The sequence below is a fragment of the Pyrus communis genome, chromosome 13 (genome assembly GCF_963583255.1).
Source record: "Pyrus communis chromosome 13, drPyrComm1.1, whole genome shotgun sequence".
In the NCBI taxonomy this organism is placed as follows: Eukaryota; Viridiplantae; Streptophyta; class Magnoliopsida; order Rosales; family Rosaceae; genus Pyrus; species Pyrus communis.
Genome location: NC_084815.1, coordinates 17,656,387 through 17,681,494, shown reverse-complemented (window position 1 = coordinate 17,681,494; position 25,108 = coordinate 17,656,387). Strand labels below are relative to the sequence as shown.

At 36.0% G+C, this 25,108-nt stretch overlaps 1 protein-coding gene and 1 non-coding gene across 2 annotated transcripts; one reads left to right on the top strand and one right to left on the bottom strand.

The window, feature by feature from the left end:
* The first annotated feature begins 244 nt into the window (after positions 1 to 244).
* TRNAG-CCC (transfer RNA glycine (anticodon CCC)) lies at positions 245 to 315 on the top strand. Its single transcript has one exon. It is a non-coding gene; the product is annotated as a tRNA-Gly (tRNA).
* Positions 316 to 756: 441 nt separating this feature from the next.
* LOC137712625 (ABC transporter F family member 3-like) lies at positions 757 to 8,089 on the bottom strand. Its single transcript, XM_068451733.1, has 18 exons — positions 7,750 to 8,089; positions 6,873 to 7,088; positions 6,452 to 6,641; positions 6,071 to 6,279; positions 5,800 to 5,946; positions 5,317 to 5,445; positions 5,114 to 5,215; positions 4,870 to 5,016; positions 4,407 to 4,469; positions 4,209 to 4,255; positions 4,041 to 4,100; positions 3,807 to 3,889; positions 2,775 to 2,869; positions 2,475 to 2,561; positions 1,814 to 1,901; positions 1,493 to 1,578; positions 1,284 to 1,346; positions 757 to 1,176 (listed from the first exon to the last, which is right to left on the bottom strand). The coding sequence occupies exons 1-18, from the start codon at positions 7,948 to 7,950 to the stop codon at positions 1,054 to 1,056; spliced, it is 2,136 nt and encodes a 711-aa protein (XP_068307834.1). The 5' UTR covers positions 7,951 to 8,089; the 3' UTR covers positions 757 to 1,053.
* Positions 8,090 to 25,108: the final 17,019 nt, after the last annotated feature.

Sequence of the window (25,108 nt, the reverse complement as noted above, 5' to 3'; positions counted from 1 at the left end):
ATATCACACTCACTTTTTCGACCTATTGTGGAAGGACTAATACCACCTTCCTTAAAAAAAATTTCTCTAAAATTTTAGGAGTATGATTTCTGATTCTAGATGGCTCCTTTGAACGAGTACCGCAAAAAAAAAAAAAAAAAAAAAAAAAAAAAAAAAAATCTCTTCCCATATGACTTGATTAATAATGGAAATTGTACCAAATTTTTTCTTTGTATAAAATATAGTTTCGCAAAATTAACAACATGCGCATCTGGTGTAGTGGTATCATAGTACCCTCCCACGGTACTGACCAGGGTTCGATTCCCTGGATGCGCATTTATTTTTGTTTATTTTATAAACCACCAATTTTTTAATAGCCAAGTGTTTTACTTTATTAAGTTGCACTTTTTTTTGCCACTTAGTACTACAATCTACTAGTATTTCTTTTATTTGTAAGTAAGGTTTTAGGTTGATTCTTGCCAAAGTCTAATTCAAACCACATTATTGCATCATATTGTGAGGCTAAGACAACCTCATTCCTATTAATGTAAATAATATCGTATATTCAAAAGAAAAACAAAAAAACAAAAAAAAAAGTTGCACCCTTCTTCCTGACATCGGAACACAGGAACTTTTGTACTAATATCAATTCCATGGGCTTAACCTTCTGTGTGATTTGCTTACGCTCGTTACCCCACCCATTTAGTTGTAATCGAGTTCATATCTCCCTGGCCGTAGATTAAAGTAGCTTCGTCCAAGCAAAAATGGCAAACAATGTAATTCAAGAGTTATAGCACATATGAATCTTGTTGCTCATTCCAATGGATACTCTGCATTGTTGTTCATTCACACTTCATTATAAACCTTAAGTTAAGCGTATCAATGGAAAAATCGTCACATAAAGATTAGTTTTAAATTTATAAAGAAAAGGCCGGTAAGTGCATATCAATCCGATTATATTGCTCAACCATTTGATTGGAGGGAAAAAAACCTAATCGCTCCAGATTCCGTGTTCTTCCGGCAGTCCACCGTAGCCATCGGCCATGAGATGGATGAAATGCTCATAACTGTTATCTACGACGACTGCAGTATCTTCTTGTAGTCCTCAAAACTGCCATGGAATGGTTGTATCCTACCTTCTGATACCACCCATAGCTCGTCCACACTTCCAGAGATCAGATGCTCGTCGTGACTAACCTGTAAGAAAGAAAACACGCTGATGAGTCATACTAGTTCATCAAATAATTCTCGTATATAAGCTCTCGTTGCAAATGGAAATTATGAAGATATTAGGGATGAAATACCATGAGAATGCCTCCTTGGAAGAGAACAAGACCTTGAATTAGTGCCTCCACAGCATCCAAATCCTACATGTCAACAAACATTGCAATGTGAATAAACGCGCAACCAGCCAAGGCAGTGTTCTTCGGTTCATTTTATACCAGCAATTTCGTAATCCAAAATATTGTTACTTCTTTCAAGCAATAAAATAATGAGAAGGATTGTGACTTACCAGATGATTGGAGGGCTCATCAAGTAGTATTATGTGCGGTTTCTTGAAAGTTATCTTGGCGAATGCAACTCTGCTCTTCTGACCACCTAATATACCCCCATTTTAAATATTTAGAGAATAATGTTCGAAGCCATAGAGCAACACTGGAATTGACTCTTTGAGTAAAACTCGAAGCTAGCATTGGCTGCTAAAGTATGCCGGCTAGTCATTCGACTTGGCAAACGATGCCAAGGCCAATCTTTAAGAGGTTCAAGTAAAATAATAGTTCTAGAAATCAATTGATCTCTTTAAACTATTCACAATATGGAATTGAGAAAATACCAGACAATGTGTACATAGGCTGAAGTGCAAGATTTCCACTGACACCGAAAGAACCCAAGTGAGATCGGAGCTTTTGTTCGGGCACTCCCTGCAAAAAAGATTCTTCATTACTTAATGTGATCAATTTTAACAAAAAATAGAAAAAGCATGCCAAATCTGACTAACAAGATTGTTTGCCCAAATGAGATTAATCCACTGTGAATGATTGATTCCTAAGAGATCTCACCCCACCCAAAATTAAATCTGTTCCAGTAGTGAAGTTACGAAATTGAATGGAAACTTGTTGCCGTAAACGAAAATGGAAATTTGTTTCCATGGTCAAAAAATGGAAACTTGTTTCCATTGTAACAATTTTGGTATCAATTCCATGTCTTTTTCAATGGCATAAAATTGGAGAGGGAAAGCGCCAAAATATCCCGTTTAGGTTGCAAATAAAATAGATCCGATCCCCTGACTATATCCTAGATTTTAAAGAAAATTATACATCCGGATATGGAAATGGATTCAGAGGGGTTCAATTGCAGGATCCTATCACGGACACTTGTGTATACATTAGTTCAACAACTAACTAATAAACCCTTAGAAACATGAACAGAAAAATGAAAATTTTTTCCATATACATAAAAAAAAGGGAAGAAAAATGGTACTATCAATAACTCACCGGGAAGCAGCGCATCATATACAATAGGGGATTAGAAGATAAATCTAGTCCATCAACATGGTGCTGACTGAATACAGCGATCCGAACCTGTGAGCAGTGAAAGAGATGCAATGGTCAAAGAGTAGACACATAATGAAGGTAAGGAACACAATACCAACATTTGCATATATAAACAATAATATCTATAACTTAGATAAATTGGAGGACAGCCTAGTGACATGTTAGTTGAAGTCTGAAATTAATACAATCAATTCAAAATTGTTATCCAGTAAAAGTAAACCCAAGAAACATGCAAGAGACCTTAGCTGAACGAAAAACTGTCCCAGAGATTGGTTGTAGCTCCCCTGCAATTAGTTTGAGTATCGTTGATTTACCAATACCATTTGGCCCGACCACTGCATAAAGTAAAGCAAACAATGTAAGAATTTCGACTTCCCTGTGAAACTTGTTCTTTGGTGTATCCGGCAATAGACTAAACTTAGCAAATAGAGAATGGCTAGAAACAGACAAGATTTATACCGGTTCGGCAGAACTTTTGCCTACGTCCAGTTTATGTATCCGGCAATGGACTAAACTTAGCAACTAGAGAATAGCTAAAAACACACAAGCTTTATACTGGTTCAGCAGAAGTTTTGCCTACGTCCAATTATGATTTTCTACATCTTCTTTGGAGTGTACATTGCTTTTGTAAACCCTAGAACTAATCCCTCTGACTTCTCCCAGCTGTCTCTTTTTTCTCCCTTGTGTTTTCGCCCCTTGCCACACCCTATTTATAAGTATAGGTTGCAGCTTACACACCTATTTAGTATTTACTGATTAGGACTCCTATTCTATTTGGGATAGGAAGTACACTTGCATTCCTACTCCATTTCTGCTTCACGAATTCCTAATCTAATTGTACAAGAAAACTTATTCTTTCCTAATCCTTGTAGGACCAGAATATGTGCACCTTTAGCTTTCCTAAATACAATCCCAAACAAAATAAGACTACTACAAATGACGAGCCAAATCCTAACAACCAATATACCAGATAAATTCCAGCTTATTCCCGTCTTTACCCAAGATCCCAGCCTCACAATTCCATTTTTGGCTAAGTTGCAGATTAAATGGGCTTCTAGATGCAGTATTTCGTTGGTGATCATACAGAAAAGAAGAATCTATATTTCCCAAGAAAATGAGGCCTCAAAATTGAAATATTGAATGAACAGTCATTTTCCACTAGAAACAAAATAACGAAAAATACTCTCAATTGTAGAACACATAATATGTAAGCCACTCAAGCAAGATATGGATCATTTTCAATGATAGACAAGATTTAATTAGCATCCTTACTTGCGATGCGGCTGTCAAGGTCAATTCCAAAATTTAAATTCCTAAACAAGATGGGTCCCCCAGGATAACCAAATGATGCATCACTGCAAAGACATACCACCAGAAAGATACAATAAGCTCTTGATCTAGGAATGAAAACAGCTGAAAGTCAAAAAAAAAATATAAGAAATGGATCTGAAGTGACTCGCTGAACCCAAGGAGGGCGACGAAATTGCGCTCCATGAGCTGACAAACCTGAAACTTATTATTGGAGGACCAGGTCTGTCGTCTGGAGTTGGGAACTCAAACTTATAGCTGCACATGAAAAGGCCAGAGGCATTACAAAAAACTAGAAAGAAAAGTAGAAATATTGTTTCTATATGCTCTTATCCCTATAAACCATGAAGACAAATCAGTGCATACTCAGGGTCATTTACAATCTCATCCACATGTCCCAACCGGTCCAAAGCCTAAAAAACAGTAAAAGAAGATAGACCAGTTATTTGTAACACATTAAGATCAATACAGCAACCCAGTTTGAACACGAAGAATTTGATAAATAAACAATATAGAGGTAACAGTTTCCAGAAATGTTAGCATGCAAGAAAAAAATGAAATCACCTTAATTCTTGACTGAACAAGCGCGGCTCTCTTGGCATTGTAGCGGAACTTATCAATAAACGACTGTAGATCATAGGAAAAAAATTGAATGTCAAACATAAGTTACTATAATTCAGAACACATGTTAAAAAGAGCTGAAAGGAAAACAAAAGAAGAGAGTGATTGAACATCTGAAAGACATAATTTCATCCATATGTTTTAAACAGAATGCTGCATGCAGAAAATTCCGGAAAAGAAAAATACAAGTCGAAAAAAGATGTTGACCATGAAGATCAAATTAGTAATCACTGGTCGAAATAAACAAAGACTACCGTAAATACCTATTCCAAAGCAATAAGAATGAGGGAACAAAACAAAGTAATATGGGCAACATGTTAATAAAGTTGTCAAACTGCCGTAGATATCACGATAACAAGACAAAAGCATAATAGCATCATTTTGTCATTATGGTATGATGAAAGACCTGCATATGTGTTCTTGAACGCTCATTGGCCTCAAAAGCCTTCTGTTGGTTCTTGACTAGTTCTATTCGCGTCCTCTCATATGTATCGTAGTCTCCCTTGTAAGCATTCAATTTTTGCCCATGAAGATGTAGTATATCAGTGACTACCTGAGAAAACAGAACATAGAATGCGTAATGTGTTAAAGAAACCATACTAATTATGCAGTTGACATGACCAAATGTGAAAATAAACCACAAAACTTACCGTGTTCAAGAATTCTCTAGCATGAGAAACAACTATGCATGTTTTTGGCCACTTCACCAGGTAAGCCTCTAGCCAGAGGACTGCATGAAGATCAAGATGGTTCTGAAAATAGAAAAGAAAATAAACATGAGTGGGGAAAAATTAAAAACATGCACCAAATTGACAGAATAATATGAAGAGCCTAAAGGGTATGAACAACAGACCGTGGGTTCATCAAGCAGTAACAAATCAGGCTCTATAAACAGGGCACGAGCAAGAGCTATTCGCATCCGCCATCCTCCTGAAAATGCTTTAGTTGGTTTTCGCTGCATCTCCGGAGAGAAACTAAGACCCTGTAAAATTCCTTGTCAGTATGATGGCAATTCAGATAAAATAACAAGAGGACAAGCATTTCTCCACAATGTACCTGAATGGCACCATTCACTACCAGCAGGCAGGATTTTTTGTTTCAATTATTACTTAGTATTTGTGGCTTGGTGATTTATACCCTTAATAATAAGTTCAGCATACCAGCAAAGAAATTCAACCTAGAATGAGATAGCATTTACAACTTCTTTTCCCACTTCTTTCTGTCGCTAGTTATTCTAGTTTTGGAGAGTTGAAGTCAGCCCTAAGATGTTTAAAATCAGGCTTAAGTCAAGAAGACAATTGTATGCGACTAATGCAGCAATAAATGGAGAACTGACCGCAAGAATGGAAGCTGCCCGTGACTCTGCCGAATCAGCATCAATGAACTCGAGCCTTTTGTATATCTCCTGAAGCCTCTGCCCAATGGCATCTTTCTCAACTTCCCCGTTACTCTTTTCCGTTGAGTCCTCAAACTCCAGTGCTCTCTTCAGGTTAAAGTAATTTATTAAGCACAGTGAAAGAGCATACCCATAAAAAAACATAAACAGAAAAGCTAAATGTTTCCACATCAGCAGCTCCCTTCTAATTAAGAACAATTATGCATCCAACCTGTTGGGCGAGAAGACGAGCTTCTTCTTCCAAAAGCTTTGTTCTTTCAACATCAGTGTTAAGAACACACTGCAAGGCTGTTGTATCATCACCCACCACTTCTTGCTCCACATGCAATATTTGGAAGTTCCTAGGAATGCCGTCAATGGCATGCATAGCCAAGTGCCTAAGAAACGTTGTTTTCCCCGTACCATTTCTTCCAACAAGGCCTGCATAAATTGTGGAAAGATCAATAAAGGTTTACAACTACAGCATTGTTCAACAGCCCTAGATATAAGAAGCTACAAGTACCATAAAATCATTTTGGAAACTCTAACAGATGGCCCTCTCAATTTTGAAACCAAAGAAAGAGGATCATAAAACATTGAAAAGCAAACTCACCATAATGCCTTCCAAAAGAAAGTGTTACTGAACCATCCACAATTAGATCACGGCCACCCACAGAAACATTGAAGTTTTCCAGACGGATATCCCTGACATTTGGGCCACCAGCACTTTCATGATTTACGGATACAACAGGCATTCCTGCCCTGACTGCTTCCATTTCAGCTAAATGTATTTGATATTGTTGCTGTTCATTGACAAGGAGAATATATAAAAATTACAAAAAACTAAACCAATTTTTCAAATATTTAAATCCTCAGCACGGACAACAACCTAGCTTGGATATTATCTCAATCTAAGCATATCCAAACTCAACATGGACCAGTAATCTTGCTCCTCAATATCACAAAAAAATCTCACGTAAACATTAGGATATAATAGTACAACTCACATACTAAATATCTACCAGAAACATTACCTCTCTTTGGCGATCATCCTTCCTCTTTTTCCTCTCTATCTTAGCTCGGTCACGTTCAGTTAACAGAGGGCCATCAATCACCTCAACCTTCTTCTTTGGAGCTACCTTCTCATCCATCCCATCATCCATTCTTACTGGTGCTGATAGGCTCCGCACAGTCGGTTTAGCTTTAACCAACCCATGTTTCCCGAACTTCTCGGATATTATACTACAAACCTACGTCAACCTCCACAAGTGTCAAGAACAATACAAAACAAAAGATTGCAAAACCACGTTTCCAAGAACTAACATAACTAGCATTGTTAATTTCCACAAGCAAGCCTCGCCTCCACAATGCGTAACAATAAATTTTCACTTAAATAGGAACAAAAGGCCTATAATTCCATAAAATAAAATAAAAAAACATTTTTTTACGATCCACAGATTCAAAACAAACTCTATAAAGCTCCGACAGTAAATAATCCAGTACTCTACTCCTACAAAACCAGTTTAAAAAACTTTCCTTCCAAGCATTTTCTGAGCGGCCAAATGGACCATATCAAATTAATCGAAAAAATGCAAACTTTTTGGATATCATACCACAAACCTACATCAAACCTCCAAAAATTTCAAGAACAATACAAAAATCAAGCTTGCAAAACCACATATACTGGAATCTCCATAACTAGCATTGTTAATTTCCACAAGCAACCCAATCATAAGTCTTTTCTCTGAGCTAACAACATAAAGCCAACAATTCCCAAAAAATAATTCCTTTACGATCAAACAGATCCAAATAAACGTTTTACAGCTACCAGTGTTTCTTTCCTTTCCACTGTCCAGCATTTTCTGAGCAGCCAAACAGACCAAATCAAATTATAGAAAGAAAAAAACTCACCGAGCGGCACTCAGCGAAGTCGCTAACACAGCCGGCTCCGACGAGGAGCTCGCCGAGAGCGTCGAAGGCGCCTTCACCGTCGTCGCCGAAATCGAAGTCCTCGTCGGCGAGGACGTTAACGATGTACTCGATTATGGGCTCGTCGACATCCTCGGCCCGCCGGCCCAGCACTTCGTGGACCACTGAGCTCGCCACCGTCATTGCTCCGAACCCGAATTCAAATCCAGAAGAACGAAAATCCGTTCGGTTCCCTGCGCGAAGGTTTTGGGAGATGATGAAAAAACGATGGAGAAGCTCGGCAAGCCTTTACTATCTTTGCAGAGAGGAGAATGGAGAGTACTTGATACGACGGCGTTGTGGCCGAGAATAGGTATGTAAAAATTGGCGGGCGTCGGCTCGGCCCAATATATTCGGGCAGGAGATGAAGGGCTAACAAATGGATTGGCCCGTTTGCAACGTTGGGTATTGTTCTTTTGTACTTTCACTAGTATATGCCTACACACTTTGTGTGCATGAATATTTTTTAGTTTTGTTTTTAAAATAGGAAGGAGTGAGGGAGAGAGGGAGCGTTGGAGTGGCAGTGAGAAGAGATGTTTTTTATTTTATTTTTTATTTTTTAATATTAGATATATGCTAAAATCACCTATAATCGGTAGATGAGGCTTCAATAAAAAAACAACAAAATTTGGTTTTGTAAGTTACATTATTGTCCATTATTTTTCTCTGCTATAAAAGACTAAATAGTCTTTTCATCCTCTTTTGGTTGACAAAGAGGATTCTGTTAATAGTTAGTTAGATAAAAAAAACAACAATGTGAATTGCAAACAGAAGAAGCATCAGTGGGTTTTTTTTTTTTTTTTTTTTTCCTGTCTGAATTTTTATCCTATGAGGTTTTTTTGTTGAGGCCTACTTCTTTCTTAGTTTTTTATTTCCCGTGATACTTTTTGAGCAATGTATTTTTTGTAAGAATCATGGTGGTAAGGTTTTACTTTTTAACTCAGTGTGTTCTGGTTCAAACATTTCTCCTCCCTTTAGTGTAGAATATCATTTGTATATTAAAGCTAATTCTTTTATGATAGAGCTCGATTCTTTTCTTGTATAGTATGAAGAACATCAGTTTTTCGCATAATTTAAGGCAAATTATATTTCACACTTTTCAAGTTTAAGATTCGTTTTAAAAACAAGGTCTTAATTTTTTCATATTGCATATATACTGTTGAAATTGAATCAGTTTATTCACTCTATAAATTTGAAGGTCTAATCTTCCGCTAAAGTGCTGGTAGAAAAAATTTGTACACTAAAGTGAGAATTTAGTTGCCCTCCTTGACTGTTGGGTTTAAAACTTATAAACTTATATTTGTATGACCCAACGTGCTTTGTTGATCCTTCATGTATCATTATTGGCTTCGGTTATCAATCAACCACTCTCGTCGGGTCACGTGTCATTAACTATTAAACATCTTCCCTTAGATTTTTAATAAGTTGTCAACAAATTCCCTTGTGTCACATGTCCTTATCTGATCTTCTAATATCCTCTTAATTCTCCATAAAAAGCCTTCAAACTACATCATATGTTCACACCAATCATCTACATCTGTTCAAACTCATCAAATCTCAGATTTTAGACATTTGGTCATTTTTTCAATGTTTCACAAACAGAGGTTGTCAATGATCTACGAGTGAGAAAATGAAGAATGAGACGTAAGGGTTTCAAAACCAGTAAGAAAAAGTAAAAAAGGAGCAGTGCATGCAAATGAGCAATGAGACATCCTGCATCAAAGTGAGGTATGTGATTTTTCAAAATGTCATCTAAACACATAACTTTATAACATTCATACAGGAAAGAGCAAGTCAATTTTCAAGTACTAATTACCGATTATAATGTGAGAATGATATTTTCAAGTATTAAATTACTGATTATAATGTAAGAACAAGATTTTCTTTATTTTGTGCATTAGTAAACACCAGTCGAAATTAGAATAATTCCAATATTCATGTTTTTACTAACACATATGAATTTAGGAACTGAAATAATTCTAAATTTCTAATAAATATTCATTCCAAGTAAACATTTTTTATGTTTTATTTTAATTTATTATTATTAAGGAGAGTGGAAGATTGGAAACTATTACAATAATTTTGAAGATGGGGAGTTTTAGACCTATGACGCATGAGTAGAAGAAACTCATGACACACCCCGACCAAGATCAGGGCGTGCTGGCCGTCACACGGAGGTGACGTAACCATGTGCACGTGTGGAAGCTAATAAAATAGTGATATAAAAAGTACGAATAATTAAAAACTAGCATACAAAGTACTAAAAACAAGTGCTAGCGTAAGTGAGACACAAGTTCAGAGCAATAAGTCTACAACAGTCCAAAGAAAAAGATGAGACAACAGTACACCCGAAGGTGACCCTACGCTGGTGAATGTCTGTCAGAAATGCCGGGAAAGCCCTCTGGGAAACCACCGAACCTGCTAGACAACTAGAACCTGGAGGGGCCCAAAACAAAAGCGTGAGTGGGCAAAAACAAATCTTTTTGAAAACCATTTAGTAAAATACATTCTAACCCCTCGCCGTAAAACCTGTATACTTCCCAGAAAATAAACATATATACGTATGTATAGATATGCCAATCATGCTCAAGAATATGTCATGTCGGAACCTCAGACTGAAATGCAAGCGCTCAGGTATAAGTCATAACAATAACATATAATCTGGCAGCCGGAGTCACCTAACGTGACCTGTGCGGCTGCATATAGAGCTCAAATCTCAAACTCAATAGCTGAACCTGCCCACGAGTCGGAACCACCTAAAGTGGTCTGTACGACAGGCCTGGGTGTAATACATATATACACTCTAGTGCTACGATCACATGAAGGTTGTGCGAATAATCGCGGGTCACCTACGAGTCGGAACCACCTAAAGTGGTCTGTACGACAGGACTGTGCACCTAACTTGAATCCAAGCTGAGCGTGTGGTGCGGGAGGTGAACATCATGTGAAGGACTGTGCCCTACTCTGGGCGGGAGCACTAACACCGGGGGTGCAGGTTATGAACTCTCTAAGCATCTCAAACCACTACTGAATGTAAATATGAATAACACTCACCTAGCACTTACCTGTGCGTCCACAGCACCCAATATGCATATGTATATGTGTGCAACTAATAATGCACGTGATGATGCATAAACAATAATAATATGGTGCATGGCATAAAACAATTAACCCCTTTCAAACAATTTCTGGGAAAATAAATGTATATAGGTATATACGGAAAACCAAAAGCCCACTCACTGGTAAGTGGAAGGGTCGTAGCCCCCCTGCCTCGAGTGACCACGCTCATCCTCGGGATACGTATCACCTATATGCGAAACAACTACAAAAACGTTAATTTTAAAGCACATAACCTACCTTTCGTAATAACTTCTCATACATTGCTCAAATTGGACAAATGAATATACCAACGTGCTCTACACAACCTCAGGATCACACCCAAATTTTTAGAATAATTTTTCACCGCCGCACGCGCCCCCACGCGCCGGCCAAGGCACGGCCACACGCGCCGGCTATGCGCAGGCACGTGCCTGGCACGCTGACGGCGTCAACTGACGCCGTAAGGAATATTCCGTTAGTTCTAACGGATTCCGTTAACGGCGTCAGGAATATTCCGTCAAGACTTGACGGAATATTCTGTCTCCTTCCCCGGCGAACCACCGGCGCCGTCCCCGGCGCCGGAAAACTGGAAAAACTTCAAACGTTGATATCTCGTCCGTTTTTCACCCAAATTTCATGAAATTACTACCAAATTAAAGCTTAGACCTAGGAGAACACCAATATACCACTTTTAAGGGTTAAAAATCATGAGATCTCACCTGTCACCACACTCCAATTCCGGCCAACTTCGAATACGGCGATCCCGACGTCCAATTCCTTCAAACGAACTACTCCGAGACTCCTTGGGACCTCACCAAGCTACCTATAAGCTTCATTTACCTTAAAACATGAGAAATTACGTTCGCATGAATAGTACCCCAAATCGGACTTCGTGAAATCGACGTGAAAACGGTGGTTTTCTTACCTGAAAATGGTACTGTTGTACTCCTCTCAGCCTCACGAGCTCGACTATGGTCTTGGTTCCCTCGATCTATGGGTGTTTGCTGGGTTTTAGGTGGTGTCCGTACGTATATGGTGAAAGGGAAGGGAAAATGGGGCTCGGGATAGGTGCAGAGAAACAGGGAGAAAGGTGGTGGTGTGTGGGAATATGTGCGTGGCTCCAAACATGCCAACGAAACCCCAAAACAAACAATAAACGTAAGGAAATCGAACTAGGGGCTTAAGTGTCTTTTCACACATACGTTTTTGATATTTCCGGGACGGGCTGTCACACTCAGCACCTATCTACTAGAATATTAAACTACATACAAGTAAATGTATCATAAGAACAACTAATAAGCTATGGCCTCGAACACTCACCCACACAAACCTTAGACAATTCATGTAGTGTTCCCATTATTGTAAGTAAGGTACACAGAATAAAAAAATAAACACGCAACAAAACATCATAGTTCCATATATTTGTGGTTACAACATGAAAAACTACGTACATTTGCCATGGTTGATCTTGAGAATGAAGAAAATTGGGCATCGTTCATGGAGCAATTGTCCTATATGTTGACACCGCAGGAACGGACAATTATTTTTGTTGCAAATAGGAATAAGGGGTTGCTTGAGTCTGTGGTTACAGTTTTTCCGCATTTTCATCATGCTTTTTGTTTGGAACATTTGAAAAGAAATGTCTTCAATAAATATCCTTCTAGTTGTGGCAAAATTTTCAGGGACCATATTGTGCATTTGTTTTGCAAAGTGTGCTTATGCACCTACCCCCAAAAGCCTTTGATATGCGCCTAAGGGTTCTAAAGGATGAAGGTGGATCCGTAATGAGAACTTTCTTGGATAGTCTTTCAAAAGAAAATTGGTCTAATGTGTTTTTTGAAGGTGCCAAGTATGTGCATTTTTCAGTTTTTATTTTCTCTTTCATCCTTGGTTATGGATTGAGGTTTATATATTAATCACCATTCCCTTATATAGGTACGGAGAAATGTGGTCCAATGTTGCAAAATCTTTTAATTCTTGGATATGTGAAGAATGATCTTTGCCCATTTATCAATTGGTTGATGGTATTAGAGTGAAGATGATGGAAATGAACTTTGAACGGTTCCGAGCAACACACAATTGGAATACATTTCTATGCCCTAAGATGGAAGAACACCTTAATCAAGTTTTGGAAGTTGGCGGGCATTGGGAAATTAGTAGGTCAAGTCTATCTGTTTTTGAGGTACATAATGACATTTCAATGATGGTGGATTTGCAAAAGCGTGTCTGTTCATGTTATCAATGGCAAATCAAAAGATTTCTGTGTGAGCATGCAGTGGCTACGATTATCAAGGATAACGGAAAACCTTATGACTATGTTGAAGATTTCTTCACCGATGAATACTACAAGTCTTCGTACTCCTTCCCAATACATCCAATTTTGAACATTGATAGGCATGATATTAATGAACATGAAGAAATTGTTATGGAACCACCATTGACCAAAAAACAATATGGGAGGCCAAAGCTTAAGATGATGAAATCAATTGGCGAACAATCAAGGCCGATAACATGTGGGAGGTGTCATCAAATCAGGTAGCATAATTCTCGCACATGTCAAGCCCAAATTTGAGAACTTATCTTTTCAATTTATCTTGACAATAGAACTATGTTTGTTTCAGCGATTTTAGTTTTCTTACAACACCAATTTGTGTTGCCCTTGAAAATTTAGGTACGGTCATATAGGTTTAGTGTATATGACTTACGAATGATTAAGTTGTGTGAATTTCAATGGTTAAGGTTGATTAATTTTGAAATATCAATAATGAGTACGATATGTTTTTTATTACAAGGGTTATGAATTTCCTTTACGAAACAGCAAATGGCAAATCTATTTAATTGTGCCCACAATTTGGCTGATTGTAATGGTTAATGAAATCCCTTGTTTTCTGCAGATTACAATGGTTAATTTATCTCATAATGCCACGATTATTAGAGATTTTTCATTTCCATTGTATCACTGTAATCAATGGTTAAGAAATCCCTTGATTTCAGCTAATTAAAGCTATTTTCTTTTTCATTTCATTTTTTAAATAATAAACAAATGAAATTTTGCTTAATTTTACATTTGAAGTGACAATGAAAAAAAAAAAAAAGCAAACCATGAAAATTAAGAAGGTACAATAACATATGCATCATGCAATTGCAAAATTTCTAAAATAGCAAACTATGAAAAATATGAAGTACATGGCATCAAGTTTGATACCCGATTTATTGTTTTTGACGTCATGTAGCAACAAAAAAAGTAGGTTCTACAGTCTTCGTGTCATACAACATAATACTAAGTGATCAAAAAAATTAGTCCCATGTAGTTACAAATCAAAATTAACTCAAACTAATCGATCAAATCATGAACTCAGAAATTTAATTCATACCAGATGTGGAATCATTAATCAGTATACTCATGAATGTTAATTCATAATTTAAAAAAAAAAAAAAAAAACAAACTACAATAATACTTGTTCCAACAAAGATGCTCAACATTAACATACTATTGTCATTGATGAAATGTAACTAGAACTCCAGCTACTTATTCTTTTTGGTTACAAAGGCTCCAACTACTTCATTCATCTCCCTCTTGGTGCATTTAGCATCATGCTTATGATCTTTGCCCTCATCTTTGTAAGTTCACCATCCTCAAAAATGCCTTTTAGTGGCATTTCCTCTGCTAAACGTTGCATGTAGTACATAATAGCCACAACACAGTCAACCATGAAAGTCATCAAATGAATATCAAACACTAATACATGTACACTGTAAAACAATTTGAATGGGAAGAGAATTTAGAACACGTACAATGATTCACCCTGTTGTGGTCAAACTAGGCTCAAGGAAAGAGGATACTATGTACCTGCATGGCTCAGAAGGATATATGTTTCCTTCTTCCCCATTTTCAATAACTCCTTCACTATTATGGTTTTCCCTCTCCTTTTTTAACCAATTTTTCTACCACTCCTGTTGTTACAGCTAACCTTTCGTTTACTTAATTCCGCTTCAGAAATTCAATCACCGTCTTATGTTGCAACTCAAGTACCAACGTTAGTGTTATGTTCTAAAGGAAATATCCCAAACAAATTTGAAGTGGTTGTTACCTACCATATTCTGAGCATCTTCGTAGCACCTGTCGTTTAATTTGTCCCCAATCATCAATGGATTGTAATGATGCCATTTATGTTTCTTTGTTGTAGGGACCATCATAGTGAATGTCAAACAGTTTGGTGCCTCAAAGGAATGAAAACGAAATCACTCATTCCAAGATTTGGTATCAACATATCCATTAACATTTGTTCCAATTGTTGGATTTCACCACGTATAATGTATTCCTACAATCAATAAAGAGAAAGCTATATTAATGGTATGAGATTCATAAAAAAAATATGAAAGACAAAAACAGAAGATACCAATTTTATGCAAATTCAAACTAGTGAATTTGACCTAATTGAGTAAACCTAAACAGCCACTGGAACGACCAAACTTAAAGTCGAAAATTAAGAAAATATGCATTGTATCCTTGGTACTGACTACTAAAACCATGTTAGTTTTTACTTTCAACCATTAATAAATATGACTCATACTCTTACCCAACAATGTATGGGCATAAACAACCATTTCATTTTCCTTGTTGGATCTAGTCACTAGTGGATTGAAAGTATCTCAGAAAATGCATCGATAGCCTGCGTACATTTGTTATATTGAAAATCAATTCAACTAGTTATAAAGGCCAACAAGTAATTGGTTACTTTGAAGGTACTAACTCCTTTTAATATATATATATATATATATAAACTAACATAGGTGCAGTCCTAATTCTTTTAGCAAGAACTCAACATCTTGTTTGAACACAGCAGCCATATCACCCTCCCATAACGGTTCACTTTGGGTGAACCATATGAACAAACATGTAAATATTTTTTGACATAATATATTCCATCAAACATAAAGTGCATGCAACATGGCATTAAAACAATTAAGATAAATGTGGACTCACCTAGACGTAGTGCTTCTAAGATATTTGTCAAGTTTCTCCATGTCTTTTCCATCTAGGCATTTTCCAACATTATTACTCAATATGTCAAGTGAGGGGTTCAATGTAGCCATTGGTCTTTCCTTTTGCGGTCCTCAACCATGGTTTGAATATTTTCATTCTGGTTCTGTTTTGTTGTTGTAGTATTCAACCGGTTCATGCTTCCTCTTTTTTATTAAATTGGCTTGGTTATAACCAACACCTCCATCTTCAATAATAAAGCCAATGTTTTTTTATCACAGGTGAACACCCATCACACTTCCCTTTTGAATGGTTCGTTGGTATCCTTTTTACCAAAGGTTCACATTCAAAATCTTCGAAGACCACCTTATTTCGTTTTTTATTTTTTAGTGCTTTTACCATGGATCGTTGTGGTGGCATTCCAATTTCAAGATCACCATTACGTAGTCCTGCAATTTCCTTTCTCAACGTGTGGTTCTCAGCTTCAAGTACATTTTTTTCAGTCTGTAACTTTTCAAGGGAACTTTCAACAATGTTGACTGATTTGGACAGTAAATCAGCAGTTACTTCAGCAACCTCACACCTAATATTCAATTTGGACAACTCCATTTTCAGTTTTTCATTCTCCCTTTGCAAATTCTCCATGTTGTTGACCATTATCAAAGGTTGAGCTTCTTCATTTGCATTGTTGTCAAAACTTTGGGATGGTATTATGTCTAATTGGGGAAATCACTTGGACCTATCTTGCTTGATATATAACTTCTCATGCTACTAGGTGCTTTGTTCTCAGATGTATGATTTGGTATGACTTCAACACTAACTTTTTGTTCTCAAGTAAGGTCATTTTTCACAAGGATTGAATGAATAATTTGTATTTAAACTAATCCTTTGCTAATTATTTAGAACAAGGTTTCAAAAAGGTTAATTTTGGAATTTAAAATAATAAAAAAGAATTTAAATAAAAACAATTAAATAATTGGCAAAGTAAACAAAACAAAAAAAAAATGTTTTGGAAAATAATTTAAACTCTAGGGTTCTGCCGTCACCATTAACAATCCTATGCAATTCTACCAATTACTTATAAATTTCTACATACATGATTTGAAGGATAGGCTTTCCTAATACATATTTTCCTCGTGATGTTCAAGCGAAAATGTATATCTAACATGCAATCCGTCTGTGATGTCCAGATCAAATATAAACATGCAAAACTCAATAAGTTTTGTGAAAACCCTCTGAAAAACCATGCAACCTTTAAGAGCATGATGTTCGCCTTAAGTGAACTTTCAATTACTAATCACAATAAGCCTTCCTCAATGGGTGATGTTCCAACAGAAATTACATCAAATTACTTGTCTAAAAACCTAATGGTCGCGAATCACTAAAACAATTAGATAGTTTAATCATGGTGATTAATAATTCAAAGCAAGCATGCATCCATTCATAAGCAAATTAATAAAATCACATATTCATGCTAAGGCTTGTGGCTTTACCCTAGCAAAAGAACTTAGTTACGAACAATCATAATAAAAACTAAACAAAATATCATTAACTAGAAAAATGATTGAAAACACCTTATAGGTAAAAAGTCTGAAGTTCTCCAAAATAATGCGTGCGTTCTCCCCCCAAAACCCTAACGGCTAAAAAGCCTTATTTATACTACTCCAAATTAAAACCCTCGTAGAATAGGTTTTAGCATAAAACTAGGAAACATAATAAAATATTAAAACATAAAATAAAAGGTTTCATATTTGAACTAAATTCAAACTTCTCAGAAAATCAGACTTTTGACCAACCAAATCAACTCCAATTTGGTCCCAAAATATCTCTTTTAAAAGCTGAAGATGTCCCCTACAAATCCTCAGAAGGGATGTTCTTAAAATATGTCATCTTGACCTCCAAAATACCCAAAACGTCCAAAAGCGGCAATATGAGAAAGTTGCGGCTGGGCCTTTATTTCATTGCCACAATCAAATGACTTGATAGAAAAATCTGGAATTTTGATAAAATCATCTTGAAACACTCACGAACATCCTTCAATTAGAATCGCTCCAAAATTCATCTGTTTGATTACTCAAGAGGAAGTCGAATGTCCTACATTAGAAATATAATTCAAAGAATCAAAATTCACATATAGAAACCAATAAATTATTACTAAGATTAGGGTAAAATATATAGTATAATATGGACTCATCACAAATGCCAACAAGCTATACAAGTATAAGCTAGTGTGTTGATTATGAGAGCTAAACACATTTTCCACACCATATAGCTTATGATTATGACAAAAGAAAAGCACGAATGGTAGCTTACAAGTGATTCGTGGGTCCCGACAACAGCAGCAAATCGAGGAAGCCAAACAATCATAGCTTCAAACAGATTTTCATGAAGTAAGGGTCCAGACGATTACAATAGCTGAAATACTATTTTGTGATAGTAGACAACCTGTTAGAAAATTTGAAAATTTTCATTGATTATAGGTGCAATTCAAGCCATTTTAATGTCAACTGGCCACCGGATAAAAACGACTCCTCCGATCTCTCTCAATCTCTAGATTGTTACGAATTTGAGAACAACAAATTTAAGGTTACAGTTCTAACATTTAAGATGGCAGGCATGTAAATAATGGTAAAAACTTTGGTATTTGTATAGGTGACATGTCATGGTGCATTGAAATAAAGGATCTTTTTTAGTTATTGAAAACCCCTTTCATTTTTCTCCTCTTCGTCATTTTTGTTCATTACATCATATTTATATTTAACGCATATAGGACTCAAACTCTAACAGTGAGTCGGAAAAAATGAGTGTGATACTAATATATTGAATATATATAGGAATCACGCTCCTATAATAGGCCAAAAAAATTAAGTGTGATACTAAATATATTAAACTCATGAGTGTGATACTACTATATAAAACTCACACATTGTTATAGTAGTAGTGTTATAGGTATCAAACTCAAACTGTCTAATATTTATATATACCACAGTTACTCAAATTACTGTGAAGACCTAAAAGACATAATAAAGTTTTAGAGCTCGTTTGGAAGTATTTTTAAGGGTTAATCTCAGTTTACTACCCTGAAGTTTCTTGGTTTTCAACATTTGGTACATGAAGTTTTTTTCGTCCCAGTCTGGTACCTAAAGTCATAATTCTGGGACACTTTCATACATATGTTAACTTTTCCGTCAGAACCTCCATTAACTGATGATGTGGCGCCTACATGGACAGATGATGTAGCGCCTACATGGACAATGATTGGGCATCACGTGTCAATATGAGCCCATGTGAATATTTTAAAATTAAAAAAAATAAAAAATAATTTTGGACCCACCATCTCCTACCTCACCTCCCCATCCCACCCCACCCCACCCTCCCTCCACTGCAAACTGCACCTAACCTCCATTCTCTCATATGCAACTCGCTACAATCCAACCATGGCAGCCAAGTACCACCGACAGCAACAAAGGATAAATTTCTCCTTTTACCGTTCTCAACCAGCAACCATGGCTGATTAAATCAAGTTGAAGATGAATAATCGAAGTCCAAACCGCCTCTACCACCTCCTTTTGCTCCAGCAGCCCAACACCATCTTCAAGCCTAGCAAAACGCAACAGCAATCTTCTGCCCACCACCGCTGCCTAGTCTCTTGCACCAGTTGATTTGAAGGTTAGTCAAATTAGGGTTTGATGGGCTTTGCCGTGGAAGGAGGTGCGAAGACAGAGTATAATCGTTGGTAGATAGAACCGATGATGAAGTGTTAGGAAAATAGGTCGTAAGCGAGGCTTTATGTGAAGGTAGGGATCAAAAATTGACGACTGTGACAAGTGACGAGTGACGGAAGTGGATGATGGAGGTGATCTCGCGATGGTGTTAGTGATGAAGGAATAAACTGTGGGTACTGGAAAAAGGGATTGGGAAGGGGGTGAGAAGGGGCTTATGGATGAGGGCAAATTGGAATTGCAAATTTGCGGGGAAGATGAAGCTTCAACCAAATTGCAGTTTTAAGGGATTTAGGTTTAGCAAAGCAAATTGCATATTTGAGACGGTGGGTCCAAAATATTTTTTTATTTTTTATTTTTTAAAATTTTAAATTATCTATATAGGCCCATATTGACACGTGGCACCCAATCATTGGCCACGTGGGCACCATGTTATTAGTTAACAAAGGTTATGATGGAAAAGTTAACAGATGTATGAAAGTGTCCCAGAATTATGACTTTAGGTACCAGACTGGGACGAAAAAAACTTCATGTACCAAATGTTGAAAATCAAGAAACTTCAAGGTGGTAAACTAAGATTAACCTTATTTTTTTTAAATGACTGGAAGTGTTTTTGGTGAAATTGGTTCGGGGTTCCAAAAGTACTCTAACACTACGTTTGGATGGAGAATTTCTAAATTTTCATAAAATTCTAAATGATGGGAATTACAATTACCAGTAATTGAAACCCCATCAATTGAAATTTCATTGTTCTGATGTTGGATACATGGAAATTGCAAAATGAAGGGAATTACAAATTTCATTGTTTGGATATTCCCTAGAATTTGTATTTCATAGAAGAATACAAATTTGAAAAAGGAAAAATGTTAAATGGTAACAAAGTCATCAATGATAAAGGTCATCAAACCAAAAATTGGAGCTGCCAAACAAGCACTAAAGAAAAACAGTCTAAATTTTCCAACAATTAAGAACTTCTCAAAGGTCTGCATAATATGATAAGAGTTGATTGAAGTGGGAAAATCCATGTAAAGCACACTTGCAAATGTCAACGAACATTCGTGACATGCATGACTTTTATTCTAAATGTCGTACTGAAAAACACTAAAATAAGAAACATAATGGATGAGAAACATAATTAAAACAATCTTATGCGCCTCATGAAGTAAGCAATAATACCATATTCTTTTTCTTCTTAATTGGGAGTGTCTTCAACATTACAAATTGCTTGTCATTTTTGATCAACCAAGCATATGCTTTGATTTGTTCTTCTTTGCTGAGATCTAGTATTGCATTTACTTCATCATATACCTCTGTTGGATCAAGTTTCTTTGTGTCTACAGAAATATAGTCTTGAAATTATGAAGCCATCTTGGCAAGTGAATTTGCAATCATATCTTTAGGGGTGGTTGATTTTCTTTATGTATGAGGCACATCAACAAAACTTTATGGCTTTCTCTTGCTTTGAGTCTTTTGACCATTGGCTGAACTAGGTGAAATCTCATTAATAATTTCAATATCTTCTAAACCTTGTGCACCACCAGCCAAATCTATATGATCATGTTCATTATGCAGAGGAGTCATAATCTCAATATCTTCTACACATATTTCAGCACCCTCACCCGTGGTTTTATCTTTGTCACATAAATCCACTATATCATCCTAGTTTGGAATGAACTTCCAACGAAAACTTTTAGCACCACCATGTGACTACCAATCAAAACATAAAAGATCAAAAAGCAAACCATAAGTATAAGAACAATTAAAAGAATTCAACACACACAAAAGAAAATTAATGAACTTGTTACCTTCATGTACGCTTGCTAGGAAGGGTTTTCATCTACACTTATCATCTTTTTGGTTGCATCCCAATTAAATCCACAACAATTAAAAGAATTCAACACACACAAAAGAAAATTAATGAACTTGTTACCTTCACGTACGCTTGCTAGGAAGGGTTTTCATCTACACTTATCATCTTTTTGGTTGCATCCCAATTAAATCCACTTTGACCTGGTATATCACTCACTATTGCATAAAAAAAATTTCAAGACTTCACACGATTTTGAATGTTATCAACAGTTATATGAATATCAAATTGAGCAGATAATATGGTTGCAGCAGATTTATAAGCAGTTGTCTTCCAACCACCATCTCCTTTTGTTTCCCAATCTTCGTTCTTCGCGAAGAATGTCAGCCAAAGCACGTTCCATATCTACATTCCATCTAAAATAATTATTTTCCTCTCCTTCATTTTCATTTTCTTGGTTCTCATTCTTTCTCCTTGGTTTTTGTTTGCATACTGGTTTTCTATCAAATCCTTCCATTGCTCCTAACATACAAAATATAGTATTGAGACGTTAAGTCAGTCATAGACACATTCATAGTAACAATTTGAGTATCAGCTCATATTTATACATTCACAATTATATAGAACTAAGTTACAAAAACTTGAGTATAATTGCTTGAAATAGACATACATTAAATGGTAACATAATGGACATAGCTGCACGCACATTAACTTTAAAAAAAACAACATTATAAATCAAACATAACATGTTCAAGAAACACATAAAGCCATAGTATTCATATGAAATCCACATTCACCATGACAACACAAACTAAAAGCAACTAATTTTCCATTAGGAATTATTGGCAGCTCTCTGAGCTTGATAATCGTGGACCATCTGCAATGCCAATGTATCACAAAACATTGTCCATTCAACAGTAGCTTGAACAGATGTAATCACATCAGAGTTATTTTCATTTTACTCTCTTGTTGAACGATTTAACAACTCTGAGTTGACAAATGCTAAAAATTGTAAACCTTGAGCTTCTAAAACTAGATCAGTAGCTTGCTCAGTTCTAATAAAATTATGTTAGATACAACACGCATTTATAATCCTAACTTGTGTTTTAATGTCGAAAAAGGATGGTGTGCGTAATATGCTCCATCTCTTTTTTAACAATCCAAATGCCCTCTCAGTAACATTCCTTGCCCTTGAATGACGCAAATTATATAGTAGTTTTCAGGTCGACGGTCTCCAACCCATTCTTTCAAATGATAACTAGTTCCACGGTAAGGTGTTAAAAACCCCGGTTCATTAGTATAGCCAACGTCCACAAGATAATATTTATCTACAACAAAAAATTTAGAGAACAAATTTAGATATATTTTAAAGTTTTTTTCTTTCTAATATAGAGCTAATTGGTATCATACATTACCATTTGGAACATGAAACCGGTTACTCCTATGTAAAGCATCATGCAAAACACAAGCATCAGATGTAGAACCTTTCCATCCAGGTAACACATAAAAAAATCTTAAATTTGGACCACACACTCCTAACATATTAGTGGATATATCACCCTTTCTATATTGATATCTTTGTCTTTCCTTAACCGTTATTGTTACTGGTATGAGAGTTCCATCAAGTGCTCCACACAAAACTAAATAAAAATGTCATACAAAAGAAAACAAAAGATAAGTCTAAAAAGCTAATGAAGATATCAAACTAAGGCATATTTTTTAGGTATAGTTGTTGATTGATTACCTCAAACCACCACCACTTCTCTCTTTCAGAATTGGCAATAACACATGGCTAATATTTCACATATTCTTAACTTATTTTCATCATTGCATGCAACGCATTGTGAAATTGCCGACTAATTGTTTCCTTGGAGAAATAATAATGAAAACTGATGACTTTAAACTTCAAGTTGTGGGCAAGTATATTAAAAAAAAAATATTGCAATAGATTCTTCAATGGACACATTTCTAGTGCGAACTAATCCACCAATCCCTGGTAAAATTTCACATAACTGCTTAAATGCACTCTTGCTAACTCGTAATTGTTCAATGCACGTTGAATCTTTTCCATCAAACAATCGGCCAAGGAAAGATTGTCTTTCTTGATCCCAATCATTTGAAGGTTCTTTGAGAAGAACACTCGTACTATACCAATGCATGACCATGACAATAACATATATAATTGTATCCCAATCATTTGAAGATTCTTTGAGAAGAACACTTGTACTATACCAATGCATGACCATGACAATAACATATATAATTGTACTGACAATAATTTTCCTTTTTTTTCCTATTTTCCTCTTCATTTATTACACGCTTTCGCTTTAACCTCGTTAGCATGTCTACAATATGAGTATTTCCATACCTGTTTGAATGTATGAACAAAGATATATTGTGATGTGCAACAAATATTTATGGGATATGCGACTTTCTGTTTAACCAAAAGTTGTATATATAAATGTAAACACACAAGGTTTTTGAGGCAAGAAGGAGACGATGCAACCAAAAAACAAATGAACTAACACCAAAGGCACAACATCTAATTAATCTTGGCTATTGTTAATGTGATCGGATCTCTGAATCCCTAGGACTATTGTAATCCAACACTTATTTATACTGCTAAATGCAATAATGAAAGTCACGACTTCAATCATCCTAGCATCTATATTTTTGTTTTTTACAGTTAACCTTCAAAAGCACAATATATGTAACAAGGAACTAACACCAAAGGCCATAAAAAACTAAAAATGGAGGACTGCTAGACTATGTTTTCTTTTCTTCCATTGAAGTGAAGGAAACAATTCAGGGGAAGAACCAATAAAGTGTTTTTAAGTAGTTTAGAAAGAGTGTATTCCCTCCCCCACCCCCATCCCCATCCCCCCAAACCACCATCACCAAAAGCCTTCCACCTTTTCCAAATAAGGTTATTACAGACCCAATAAACAATTCAATCTGAGAAAAAAAACATAATAAGCGCACCAAACATAAAACTATCAGCAAAATTCACAATTCTATAATGAGTATACCCAAAAAGCTAAAAATAATTCAAGAAAGAAGAGAGTAAAGACACTGACCTAGAAGAAGAAAGGAAGAAGATGATTGCACGAGCGAAAATTCCTTTTAAGATTGGAGAGTTAACAGAGTGAAGATGCAGCCCTTTTAGTGTGAAATTTGGCGGTATACATCCTAGTTTGGCGCTCGCAAAGTTTCCCTGTAGATGAATTCGAGATTCTCATCATTGTTGGAATTGTGAAATTACACATCTTTAGACGGAAATTAAACTCGGAAATCTTCATCCCCAATTTCCACCTTTTTTTCCCGTAGAAGTATTGTTTCTCACACTGCAAGGTTCCCAAACGAGGGAAAACTGCTCTCCCATCCTAAATTCCCTAGTTTAAGTGATATTTTGTTTTATTTTATCGTATTCAAACGGAGTGTAAATGTTTTTTTAAAGAAATCAGATAAACCAGATATTTACTTCTTGCAAAAAACAATTAAAATGGCATTGTAGTATCCACTTGAACTTTTTATTAAGAATTAATTTAAAAAATATAGTTTCTAACCATTTGAAAAACCCTGAAACTTTGAAGTTGGAAAACTCTGTATGCACTGATTTAATAACTAAACCACCGCTTGCTGAAACTTTAAATTATCCAAACCCCATGCAACATTATTTGACACGCGTGC

Bases quoted from the DNA above. Each gene is read 5' to 3' on its own strand.
- LOC137712625 (XM_068451733.1), bottom strand. From the start codon at position 7,950: ATGACGGTGGCGAGCTCAGTGGTCCACGAAGTGCTGGGCCGGCGGGCC. The intron at 4,470-4,869 runs GTCTTTCATCAT...TATGATCTACAG, and splicing joins GTTCAAGAACACATATGCAG to TCGTTTATTGATAAGTTCCG. The intron at 4,101-4,208 runs GTATGCACTGAT...TTTCATGTGCAG, and splicing joins GAGATTGTAAATGACCCTGA to CTATAAGTTTGAGTTCCCAA.